The sequence below is a fragment of the Tyto alba genome, unplaced genomic scaffold (genome assembly GCF_018691265.1).
Source record: "Tyto alba isolate M040663 unplaced genomic scaffold, T.alba_DEE_v4.0 Super-Scaffold_5, whole genome shotgun sequence".
NCBI lineage: Eukaryota > Metazoa > Chordata > Aves > Strigiformes > Tytonidae > Tyto > Tyto alba.
This window is the reverse complement of record NW_024881326.1, coordinates 20583908-20597558: the sequence shown is the minus strand read 5'-3', so window position 1 is coordinate 20597558 and position 13651 is coordinate 20583908. Positions and strand designations below refer to the sequence as shown.

Sequence of the window (13651 nt, the reverse complement as noted above, 5' to 3'; positions counted from 1 at the left end):
GAGTCAGGCATTGCTCATTGCTGCTTCTTGCTAGTGCCAGGACTCAGGAGCAAGGCAAGGTGAAGGCTTCATGTTCCCTACAGGAGGACCTGAGAGGTGCAGACAGAAGCAGAGTGAAGAACAAGGTTTTGCTGAAGGAAGGGTGGTGATGAGAGCACTGAGCGCTGCAGGGCCCAACACCAGACAACAGCAGACTGTCTGCACTCCCTCTTTCCTCCCTGGGATGAACAGTTCCAGGCTAGACAGCTTAGCTGCAGCAGGAAAGGGTTAAATAATCCTGTTGGCAAGAGCCTTGGAAAATGGGATACCAAGTCTTCACTTTTTATCTCCACTGAAAGCAGAACACATGATGAAAAACATCATGGAAGATTACAAAATATGATTAATTTAGTATCAAGGGACCATAACCCTAATAAAGTTTCTAAATAGGATGATGTAACTCAGTAGGAGAGTGAACCAGTGAGTTCCTTTTGGGCAGCTGTTGGTCCAGATTAAATCTGAGGTTGAATGCACATACAGTGAGAGATGCTGAACCTCCTTGCTGGTGTCTCACAGTCAAGTGTGCTGAGTCTGAACATCTCAGACATGACTGGCACAGGCGGCTCTACCTGTGTTTCATACACCTCATCTCTATTATTCCCCACTGAAATACAAAGACTTTTTCAGTTCTGAACAATAAGTAAAGTTTTAAAATGTCTCACAGTTCTCCATGATTTCAAATACAGGTTCTCCTCCCTCTTCTTTTTTTCTCCTCTAAAATGCATAATTAAATAAGGGAGCTGGGCTAATAGGACCGATTTGGTCTAGAAGAAAAGTATATAATTAGAGTGCCAAGTAACGGTACTATCAGTGGTGACACGGCGCTTGGAGCACCAAAGGGAATTTCAGTATGACAACATAAAGGCTCTGAATTTTTGCTGGTGACAAACCCGTGTGTGCACATGGAGGAGGTGGAAGAGCCAGTCTCCCACACAACATGCTTCAGTGTCCTACCTTTTCCTCGCCCCCGGGACTGGCTCTGCCAGTCATCCCATCACTAGGGATGAAGATAACAAGCCATTGTCAAGGGCAACCGCAAAGCTGCTTGTTTCACATTAGCATCCTTAACATTTGCTATCTAATCAGATTTCCTGTTGGTTGAAGAAAGCTGCCTTTCCTCATTACCAGCTGCTATCCCAGATTTCCCTCTCCCCATCCCCATATTTTGCCATGCTTGTCTGCTTTTCTGTGTAAAAAGGTTATGTATGCCTGGAGGGAGAGAAAATGTTACCAAAAAAAAAAAAAAAAAAAGGCAAAAAAATCCCACATGAAAACAGAACTGTGGGCAAGAGGCCAAGACTCTTGATTATGTGACTGTGACTAACCAATGGATGTTTTTAAAAAAACATTTCTCTCATTATATTCCCTCCTCTGAATGTAATAATACAACTCAAATTAGTTTTCCAGGAGCAGACTTCTTTTTATATAACCATGTTTTATACAGATAGCAGCAGCTTATGTTTAAACTATTTAAGAGAACAAATAGCAGCAAAACGTACTTCAGATGGCCCTTCTCCTGCTAGCAGTGTATTCCTGGCTTGAGGGAAGCTACAAAAACACCCTGTATTTTGCTGCTGCTTCACATAATTGTAAATGCGCAATGCCCACAGGACCTAGTATCCAGGTAAGGATGTCAGGTCTGCTTGTTTCATTGCATTTGAGAGATCCACAACATTGTAAACTGTAGAATGACTTTGACAAAACAAAGCTGGACTGATGCAGATTAAAACAGCAGTTCATCTTTTAACTCAGCCCAAAGTTTCCCATTCCATTAGGAAAGGCAGCATCCTATCTGAACTGCGATCCTGACTGACAGACATCACCCTGCTGTCACCGGACCCAAATATAAATTTCCACATTTTAGGAATATTATTGTGATTTCCTATTGTTCTTCTTCCTTCCACATCTACCACTTAAAAAAAAGGCTGTTCTTGCTATACTTACTGAACCAAGGACTTTGCATGTGTCCTCCAATTTGATATCGAATGTACTGGCCCTGGACTTATTCTGCTAAGATGTATTTGAGGCACATGGGTGCTGTGAAAAATGATGACTTTGCAAGCAGGCAGACAGGGTGTCAGGAAAAGAATAAGAAACTCAGACAGGTTAATTCAGGAAATACGGTTCTGATATTCTCATTCCTTCTGTTGCTTTTAGAAATGGGCCTGAGATATGAAAAATGATGGGCCAGCCAGTTCAGATACCAGAGTGAGGTGGTATTTAAGTCCTTCAGCTAATAGCAGACCATTCCCCAAACACCCTTACAAAAAGCCAGGAAAATCTTTTACCTGGTATCATCATACATGCCTAGGGGGTTCAAATCCTGAAGTGATAAATGAAGCTCTCCAAGCATTAACCCTGTATGAAAGTGGTTAAAAAGCACAGAGGAGAAATCCATCATCTAAATTAAATATTTTGGCAAAAAGTTGCAAAGTTAGAAACATGCAGGATTTACTATCTGTTCCCATGTCATTACTCAGCAGATAAAAAAATGTACATTTTTACACTCTACAGAGTATTTCAAGTCTGCAATTTTCCATAAAACTTCCATTATGACATTTCACTTGGAGAGTTTCTTAATAGCTTCTTAGTTTTCATACTTTCCAATACCTTCAAAAATGTATAAATTATGCTATAGTAACAAGTTAAACACTTAACTTCATTCATCCTCACAGCACAATTGAGCTGTTAACTGCTGGGTTCACACCAGAAGGTATTCAGGTAGAGTTTGTTTCAGCCACTCCATTAACTTCAATGGACTGTTTTAGTGTTTGCACTGAAAGCACAGTTCAGATCATTTCACACTCAAAATTTGTCAAGCTTCATGTCAGCAAACCACTGAGGATGACACACATCAGTCTTTCAGTGGATCTAACACCATTTCCAGGCAATTCACAGATTTTGAAGAAAAAGACCAGTGCAGCCCAGGCAATTTAAGCTGCAACAGAGGCTAAAAGAACTCCTGAACATGTATTTTCCCTCTCATGCTAGAGGTAACATCTTTCACAGAAACACATATAGAAATCACACAACATTAAAACTTGATAACCCTGTGAATTCTCATTAACTCAGATGGTTGTGTGACAAGTCAGTACGGCCACAGCTTCTTGTGCCCTGTCTAGTAATGCAAAATTCCTGGAGGAAAGGAGAAGGGATAAAAAGGGGAAGGGGAAGAGACATTCATCCTTGTATACTGCAGTAAAAGATGGAAAGCTTTCCTCTTAGAACTAAACATTTTCAGTAAGAATGATTAACAATACCATATGCCACAGAGGAAGAAGTAACACAGCTGCTGTTGGAGACAGTATGTAGATTTATGGAGAATCTAGGAAGAGCAACTGTTGGATTCCAGGCGACAATATGGCCGAACTGATGCTCCCCAGGTCTTCACTTAGAGCCTGCACCTTACAACCACCTCCTGGCAGATCCTGAATTCCTTAACACTGAACCAAACCATGGCATCAAGGAGACTCACGCTCTGAAGATAAAAGGCCCAGCAAACCTCCACTTCCCTTGTTCCTCCTGAACATGCCATTAGTGTGTAAATTGTTTTTATTCACTAAAAACAGTCAGATCTAGCGAAGAGCTAGTCCCAGCAGGAATCCAGCTCCCGGTGTAAATTCCACTGAAGTGACCATCAGCTTCTGCTGGAGTTAACACATGAGGACGAGTTCAAATTGAAATACAGTATGTGAGTCAATGCCAAGTTTAGGGCCCTTCTTTCTATGGCTCACTTGGAATCTTTCATTTCACCAAATACCACTTGCCAAGGATGCTGAGCACCTCTTGTAGCTCATCTATCATCTTCCTAGAGAAGCTTGACATGAACAGTTCTGGGTGCATAAGTTACTCATGAACAACACAAACTCTGACAGATGATAGGAAAATCATTACATTTGCTAATCCAGAAGAGTGCTATGGGATTCATCTTTCCTTCATGTTCAGAATTGTGAAATCACAACTCCTAGGCAAGTCAGCCCCAGAACCAAGAGGAGAATTAGAATTTGTGTTTTCAAAACCCAATGTTAATATTCAGTTATGCCATCACTGAAACAAAATACTTCTCCCCATGTTTGTGTCAGACTTAATATTTCTGGTGAGATGAGAAAGAAATGCTATTTTAATAAAATACTTTAATTTTTAAAGACATAGATGTCCCAGAAGTGGTGCAAAGAACATTAAGGCAAAAGTTGGGGTATGTAACAGGAGAAAGCAATTGACTGAAATATTTTGGGTTAATAGTGACAGCTCGGCAACTGATGCCCATCATTACAGAGAGAATAATACAAGTGATTTGTGAGGAAGGACTCCAACCTGCTCACTCTGCCATTCCTGCAGACTCAACTGTGGCAGAATCCAGCCCTGAATATTTCATTTTAAAATACATCTACCAGCAGTAGCATTATTTGTCTTGGCAGATACTGGAGCTTATGCAAAAAGTAGAAGGCTTACCATGTGCAATATGAGGCAGTAATGCAAAACACATAAGGAACAACAAGAGAAAATATTAAAAAATATAATTTAAAATAGCTTAATCTTATGTACACTGGTTGAACAAGTTAAAGATACAGTTACCTCATTAGTAATTTCATATTAGTAAACACAGCATTAGAAGAGACCATACCTTTGCTTTATCTGAAAAGAAAAACATTCTACTTATTTTTTTCTGCTCTGCATGCATTTCATTTTCCAAAATGCAACCAGGCGTGCATTACATACAAACTTCATCCTGCTTCACTGAAGGACAGCTGTCATGAGCATTCTCTAGCGCTATGCAGAAGCCTTATGGAGTGAAAGGTGCTGGGGACAAGCCGAATCTGAGTCTAAGTGCCATATTTTCAGCAGAGTGAAGCTTCAGAAATGCTACTGGAATAAACCAACTAGGAATTGATGCTGTTTAAGTAGCAAGCAACTTTTGGCAGCCAAAAAAAGGGCAGTGTGTAATGATGAGAGCTCAAACAAACTTTATTTAAGAAAAAGCAGCGCCACTTTACTTCTTGTCTAGAACGATACCGTATATGGCTTATACTATAGTGTCCCGTGATAGCTGAATCAGACACTAACAGGCAAGCAAAGGGGGACATGGAGTGCATCACGCTTCCTGCATCAGTTGCACTACACTGACACAGGCTGGAAAACACACAGCACACTCTAGGGACATACATGGAAAAATAAAAATAATAGAAACAAACAGAACATGGATCCATAGTGCCACAAACCTTCCGGCTCTGTGTTCTCTTTGAGGTGCACTTGCTTCAGTGGGCAGCAGAAGATTTCGTGACACTTAGCACGAAAAGGGGACTCTTTTTTCTTTAATTCCGCAGATTGGATCGAATCTTGCCGTAACATAATGTACTCCTGTGTGCCAGGGGGAGCGTCATCCATAACTGTGGTCACCACATAACAAAATGAACTCAAGTTAGAGCTTGAGGAAAGCAATCTAGAGAATTAAATCAACTATATAATGTCAGGGTGGGGGAAAGAAAGGAGGGGAAGAAATGTTTATAGGAAGGAAAATAAAATTTAAAGTGTGAAGTATCTTAGTCATGGTGGTAGAAGGGTAGGGAAAACATTTACTTTTATAAACAACTCTTCTCATAAACATCAACACTTTATATTGTTTCATGCAGCTTTAATAAATAGTAGAGTAACACCCTGCTCCAAAAGGCAACAAAGTTCTCTCCTATGTCTTTGCTTTATTCTCCTATAGCACCTACATCTATTCTGCATGCAGATTAAGAAAAAAAAAACAAACAAAGCATGCTTTTGTTGCCTAGCCATAGGCAATCTCTACGTTAACATCAGGGAGCAATCATTCCACATCTGCAGGTAATGCAACATCAGTGTATCTATTCCCCAAAGTAAAAAGAACATGCCCCTATCAGGATATACAATTATAAACAGCTCCTTAGAGCAAGGATGATAATCCAATGACATTTGACTAGATCATCATTTTCAATGGATAGAAGAGTAGATGTACAAAGAGAAAGCACATTAATCCTTATGACGGTTTTCTTGTAAAACAGCAAGTCATTTTTTAAAGTTGATCTTATAAATCAATACTGCCATTAATAATATAAATGATATGCCGTCTGAAATGTTTTCTGAATGGGGTCAGACTATTAAACAGTAAAATGATAAAATATATAGCATACAGAAAGCTCAAGCTACCTCAAAGTATATTATATTACCAGAAAGAACTGAAACACTTTTCCACTATCTAAAAAATGAAGCCTTAATAACGGAGATAGTGACATTCCTCAGCTTACTGCTTTAAGGCACAGATCATCTCTCAAGAAGAAAAATCAAAGGCATTTTCAAAAAACAATCTCTAACCACTACTAGTTATTTATATTGTGATGCAGAGATATAAAACCACAGACAAAACCAAGCTGAGATTATCCAACCCTATGGCAATAAATGAATAAATAAATAAATACAATTTCCAAGGATTAGGAAAGTAAAATTTCAGCAATCACAATAGTAACTATTGACAGGCTAGCCTAAAACTACAGATGTACTAGCATTATGTACATTTATATGGTTCTGGAAGTGTTGGCCATTAATTCAAACAACTGTTTCCTAAATATCTGCCAATGTATAACCATTTTAAAAAACTGTCAAGATTTAAACATGAATCCCCTCAAACAAATATTATCCTCTTGCATTTTCATGCACTTGATTTTTTAATCTCCTTTCAAGAACAGTATTAATAAGAGTCATATCTAGGTGATAAATATGTGATTAAACTTGACAGTCTTTCTTTTCACAGTGGGCAGTCACCTTCTTTCAAGACCTCATTAATCCACAGGAGACACTTTACACCTTGGCTGTTGTTGCTTCATTAGACTACACACAGCATCAGTAGCCCACACTAATAATCCATATAAAGGGTCATTAAAAGGGATGCATGAGCTAATAGGAAAGCACAAGTGGTTCAAAAAAGAGCAGCAGGTCAATGGAGCGCAAGGTCTGGGTTGCCATATAATTGCTCCCTTTAACAATACTAGTTTTACTTTGGCTTGCTTGAAGGGTACGTATGTGTTCATGAAACACAGTGACAGCCCCGAGACTGAAGGACAGTTGCTGGGAGTAATTACTAAGAGTCAACACCCAAGATAAGCCAAAGACCGACAAGTCCTGGTGGGTCACTCCTCCAAACGCCACCATGCAGAAGGTGCTTTTGCAGGCGCCCGGGTGAAGCCACCAAGAGCTGTGTGCCACGCCACCAACGCCAGCGGTGTGGGAGCCCTAGGGCACAGCCCTCTGACATTTCCAGGGATAAAGAAAACCATGTGCCATGACACGTGAATAGCCAGCAGAGGAGTGAAATGCACTGGCAGAGTCCTCCCTGAGAAGTCCTGTTCGACGGCGGGAGCTCAGAAAATTACCCACAAGGTTCAATGCTGTGAGGTTCTGGAGTGCCACTTTAGCAAAAAAAAAAAAAAAAAAAAAAAAATAAAAGCAGAAGTCAGGCTAACAGCTGCTAAACAGGGTCTTCGGGGGAGAAGGAGCTGCTGGTGAGGTATGGCGTAAGGACCTACTCTTCTAGCCATAAGGTGTTTGGCACTGGGCTATGATTTCTCAGCTTCTGTGAGCTCAGAGGGCTCCTGCAGCATCTGCAAACCAACTCCATGGAGTGATTCCACTCATCAAGTGCTTGGCAAATAGTCACTTGACATCGTTAGGTAGGTCCACCCCTATCTCAGGCATGCTCACTTGTTAAGACAGGTGGAGAAGATATAACAGGTCCTTTACCACTCCCCTACACGCTCGTATCACCACCTGCACACAGATTTACTTAGAAGTGAATAAGCCATAAAGAGAACCACACCTTCAGTAAGTGAAGAACATGCTGAAATCAACAAAAGCACACCAGGTTACTAAAATCCAGGAGACAGGTGTAAATGAGTCTTGATTTTGAGGACTATCACAGCACTGACATCCGGAGGAAACCCTAGGAACCACAGCTCTAATGAAGCCTTAATGCTGGAATGATGTATGGATAACTTAATTGATGTCAGTGTTCTGAAGGGAACAGCTAAAACCTTTTCTTAACATGATGAATGGCCTCAAGTCAGGCTGAGAATTTATTACAAAACTAGGAACACTCCCTGACCCCAATGCCTCCTTCTCCCTGCTATGATGACAGCCAGACACCCTCATGGAGCCACTGAAATCACAGCTACAGGACCTTAATTATGGGTCCCAAGAACCAATTCACAGGGAAGTTTCAATGACACAGAATCTAATGTAAAAAGCTTTAAAAACCTGATGATGTCCATTTTTGATGATTAAAAATAATCAGTGCACAACCATGAAGATCCATGTGCACAACCACTATTAAACAACTGTGAACAAGCACTTTGGAAAAGGGAGAAATATCACCAGGAATCTGCTATGATTTTACTAATGGGATAAGGACCACATTTATGAAAGAATCACACATACACCAGAGTAGGAGAGAAACAGTAAATTTTAGGGAATTAACAAAAATTCAAAGTAGTATTTACATACTGTGCTATGTGGAGCAGAGGACATTGTTTTTACTCAACTGTTCCCTTCATTACAAACTCTGCTAATTGTAGGGCCTCGGATATGCTTACACTCCTTTCTGTAATGCAGAAATACATGAGCTAGCTTTAAATGAGCTAATTTGGGTAGTAATCACAAGCCAGCACCAAGCTCAACAAGGGCAGCAGAAGACCCATGAGAAGCCTGGCCAATGCCCAGCTTCACCCCATCATGGGGATGCTGCTCGCAAGAGCGGTTAGAAGAAACTTTGAGGCACATCTACATCTCCCTGGCCACCTTCCTGAAGGCAGATGTGTGATCCTGCCTGCCTCTAATATTCAGCTATGCCTCTGTTGTCACCCTTCAGCAGCTGCTCACCCTAATGTAGTCTCCAGCCTCATGGGCAAAACACCTCTGTGGTCTACATTTCCACCTTCCCATGAGTCAGATGGGCACAAGACTTCACAGGGCACGGATGCAGGCCATTAAGATACTAGTAATGAACTTGTATGTTCTCAGTTAGAAGATGATAAATAAATAATTCATAGCTTTAAAAAAATAAAAAATATCTTCTTCCTTCCCTCCACGTTTCCCTCATAATCTGATGGAGACCAAAACCACAGCAATTGTGTATACATGAGAGGAATTTGCTTAGCAGTTAGCATAAAACAGCTGCAGTAACTATTATGCTTCCTACATCAAAACAGTCAACATAGTAAATATCACCCTGTAGCATATTCCTTAGTTTTTTAAAAAATAATAATAATTACAATAATAAAAAATTACTGTCAACAAGCCAGGAAAAAAATTCCTTCTTCCTATAAGCTTTATTGAGAGGGAAGTGATCTTTAGGATGACTGCCGGCACCAGGATGTTTTTCAAGACAAATTCAAACACGTTTACTTTATATAAACACACCAGCTAAACACTCTGCTGGTTTGTGTCTTTCTTTTATGTCCAACTTCATTTCAGTCCCATCTAAAATTGCCAGAAACCATAATATCAACCCTGTCCATAGGCCTTGTTTCGGGTTCCAACTGAATAATCTTTGATATAACTCAGAGTTTAATAAAGCTGTAAAGAAGCATCTTTTTTTCTCCCCTGGTTTTACATGGAGAGGCTTCAGCTCTAAAGGCTGGATAGGCAACCATAGGGTAAATATGTATTAATATCAAGGCAAAAGAAATTCTCATGTTCCTGTTAAGACTGTTGCTCTTGTATGTATGACACAATCTAACACAAACATTTTATACTTCTATGGACCCATTCCCTCCTTGAATGGCCTTTCAGGTCATCACCTGAAACATGAATTCACTTCCTCCTCTTTCAGTTCCCATACCTTTTCTTAGTCTGGTTAGTTTTACATACTGTGAGCGCCGGGATACTTGCAATAAATTATTTTTTTCTGATATTTTGGAAGGATTAATGTCATAGCCCTCCACTAGATCTTCAAACCATGAAGAACATTAGAGTGCCTCTTAAGTCATGCATCTACAACATTAAGAAAATCCTCTCTCTTTGGCACATGGAAGCAATTTGTCAAAAAATCCCCAAACATTCCCCCAGTACAACTCTTTTTTGAAAAACAAGAGCAGCAGCACATGCCTCACCACTGCAGCCTGCCAGGCTCTGCTGTGAAACAAAATGGTGATGCTCACTGAGCACCTCCTTCATCCCCACCTCCTCCACCCACAAAAAGGAAAGTAAGGTCACAAGTGAGGTTACCCAGGACCCTGAGGCTGTTTAGAGTTATGCAGGAAATGTTTTGGTTTTTTTTTTTTTCCTTTTAGGGAAAACATTAAGATATCAAGCTGCTTTCAGCTCCTTAGGGGAACAAATCTAAGAACCTCTCCAAAATAACTTGCTTCAAGTGACTGCATGCAGGACAGGGAATGGGTAGCAAAGTGGGTATTTTTCTGCAATAACATTTTCCCAGTTGAAGCAGCTGACAAAAAGCTCTCGGGTATACACGCAATGACAATTCCCTTTGCTTCTTTTCATTATCGCTCTGTTTTCTCCCTAATTTATTCCAGCTGAAGGTATGATTTTTATTAGCCACCCGAACAACATAACTAAGGGCACAAAAATAATTCCAAGCTAATTAAAAAATAAAATAAAATTCTATTCTGGGGTTGTGATACACTCAAAACCTTTTAATGGCAACACAGTCTATCCACACCATTTCCCTATCCAGCTTTGCCAAAATCCTGATGAAGTATTTTTACCATACAGCCCGAGAATTTCTGTATCACCCAGAAACCTTACTTTCAGCTTGCATCTATATGCTCACAACTTTGAAGTCTGGTTGACTCTGACTTGCAGCTCTCACAACAAAGATCTCAGGAAACATGAGCAGCCAAATTCTCTAATTTTTATTCACAAAGAGCCATATCTGGAGTCCCTTCTTTTACCCCACTCCTTTCTTTCCAGTACATCACCGAAACCAGGCGCCACACTGGAAATGCACCAGCTCATTCAAAGTTAAAAACCAAACTAGCAAAAATGCCTTGTGGAAGACCCAGCTTTTACCTGGAGTTTCTTTAGATGATGTTTCAAAATTAAAACCTGGCTCAAAACGAACTCTTGCCACATCTGGCGGCTGCTGCTGGACGGGGCCTGCGATGGATGAGAGCCTGCCAGCGACACGGTGGCACGACTGGTTTGCTCCTCTTACTGGGAAGCAGTGCCTGGCCTTTTGTTCTCAAACCAATACTATAAATCTCCTCTATGGCAACTATTTCTCTGGGCTTATTTTTGAACTGATATTAAAAGGACAGTTTTATGGCGTGCATTAATAGAGCGTAAATTTTGAGATGGGCAATAGCTGTCTCTAACAGCTCAGACACTTACAGTCTTGGGGAAGGAAACTTCTTATCCAATAGAGGGCTTTTACTACTTGAACTAATGATTTTTCAGACTGCTGATCTAAATTAGATTGCAGTTGGTTATTAGGAGTTGAGGCTTTTGGGATTCAACAGTATATGGCCTATGAGCTCTTTCCCGTGTCTGGTGGGAGAGGGAGGGTAAACTCCTATTTATGGCATAAATGTCACAGGAATATTTAAAATTCACCACTGATGCCCAAGTAATAATCCTTATAGTAAAGCCAACAAGCCAGCTCCTGATGTGATTGCCATGTAAGGCAGAGATTCCCAAACATTTATATAGGCGGCAGCAGCCTGGACCTCTGCATTTATCCAGCCCCCAGTGAAGGGTAATCAAATACCAAATATCAGTTTTGTTTGTTGTATTGGTTTTTTGTTACCCCAGCAGCAGCCACAGCCAATCACGCTAGCTTGAATCTCATCCAAACAGCCCCAAACTGCTCCAGTCACAGCAGAGGTTGCAGAATAAGAGAATAAGCAACCCAAAGATTTCTGCCAAATCCTAAACCTAATTAGAGGCCTAATTCCTAGATGAAAATGAAGCAGTGAACAAAAATCCCCTCTGCAAAAAGCCGTGGGAGGAGCTGGGGTGCCACAGTCCTACTCACTAGGGCTTGGTCAAGCATGTGTAAAGCAAAACATCCAATCTGGCTCATCAAGTGTGACGATTCCCCCTCAATAACGTAGGAACAAACTCCACTTAAATCTGTTCCACCTCATCCACAGGTGGATTTCTCCTCTCCAAGACAGTGCTCCTCCCTGCTTTAGATGGATCGTTGCTAGTTACTGCACAGTCCTTTCCTATACACTCAATAAAATCCTAATTGGAGAACCAGGAACAAATTGAAACAAAATGATGCTGTTAAAACATGGTTTATGCAAAGCGTTTAATTCTGAATTAATTCTTAAGGTTTTTACAACCCTGCCTTCACCCCCCATTTCGAAGAATTTCACTGAATATTTTTGACAGTGTTTTTATTTTCTGATTTGAAACTACTTTCCATTGTGAAATATCTTCACTTTTAAAATAAGCAACAATTGTCTTGCAATCAAATTTGAAAGCCTGCAGCCCTTTTGAACACGTTTCTTTCAATACGTGTAGGAATTTCTAAACTTTTTGATCTGCTGAAAAATTCTGACTCATGCTCTCTTTGGATCAACCACACAGAATCATTTTTTGAGATCATCCAGAAATATTTGCACAGAACACTCCTCTTGACCTAAAAGAGTAATTGGATTAACTGCTAGCTGTAATAGGCTGTTATCCTCTAAAAAGACTCACCAAGAAAAGGCTGCATTTAGATCCTTGTGCATAATAAAGACAATGACGTTCAACTTCAAAAATTTGTTGATAAATTCTGCTAAGAACGCATCTCCTCTTTCCCCTGTGGAAAGGGCACTAGCGTTTCTGCACACAGCCTTATTTCCTAGATATTCCGGGCACCCATCTACCACCAAAGAGCCTTTGCCTAACTTTAATCTGGCCACTACTCAGTGATGCAGCTGCCTATAACAGTGACCTTCCTGCGCCCACGTGCAGCAGCATGGTGTGGGAGAACTGCGCTCTCCTCTCCCGCTGCTGCGAGGCAGTGCTGTCAGCCTTCCGCATCCCAGCTGTGACAAAGAGAAGATCCACGCTCCTGCTCATCGAGGGCTAAGTGACATCCACCACTTACTCTCTATTGTGCAGACCTGCTGCCTTCCCCTTCCCAACCACTGGGACCTGCTACGCCAAATGTCTGCCCGCTCTTACTTCACTCTGCAGCTCAGTTCACCACTTTGCCGTGCTTGCCATTGAATGAATAAATGTTGCTTCCCTGCCTACTCTGAGTGGCTTGCTGCTTTTCCCATCTGCTAAAATAAACGCAAGCTGGCTGCTTTCCAAACAGGTGGGTTGCTCCATGCACCACAGCAGACAAGATAGTAATTTACAGTGGAGTATTCATTTTTCTGGAGCGTGCATATCAAGAGAAAGAGGCACACAGACCAGCGTACGGCAGAGCTGGAAGCACACCAGAGTGTTATCGGGGACACTTCATGGAGAAGTAGGGGCTGGCTCAAGGGAGGATACTGAAATGACAGGACCTGCATGGCGAAACCCATCCAAATTGCACAGTCACCAAAAGGCGTTGCACCTCCGGATCAAGTTTTGGCTGCCACCTAGCACACCAGCACGCAGCTTGTGGATCAGCCATTCCTCTTCCTGCTCCAAA

The 13651-nt window shown here is 41.1% G+C and overlaps 1 protein-coding gene across 4 annotated transcripts in view; it reads right to left on the bottom strand.

Moving 5' to 3' along the window:
- The window catches only part of FGF13 (fibroblast growth factor 13), a 330099-nt gene that overhangs the window by 113459 nt on the left and 202989 nt on the right, over positions 1-13651 (bottom strand). For 3 of the 4 annotated variants that reach the window (XM_032982736.2, XM_032982737.2, XM_032982738.2), the window contains exon 2: positions 5259-5426. The exons of the other annotated variant lie outside the window; for it this stretch is intronic. In XM_032982736.2, coding sequence (XP_032838627.1) covers positions 5259-5426 — 168 coding nt within the window. The remainder of the gene's footprint in view (positions 1-5258; positions 5427-13651) is intronic. 4 annotated transcript variants of the gene reach the window in all.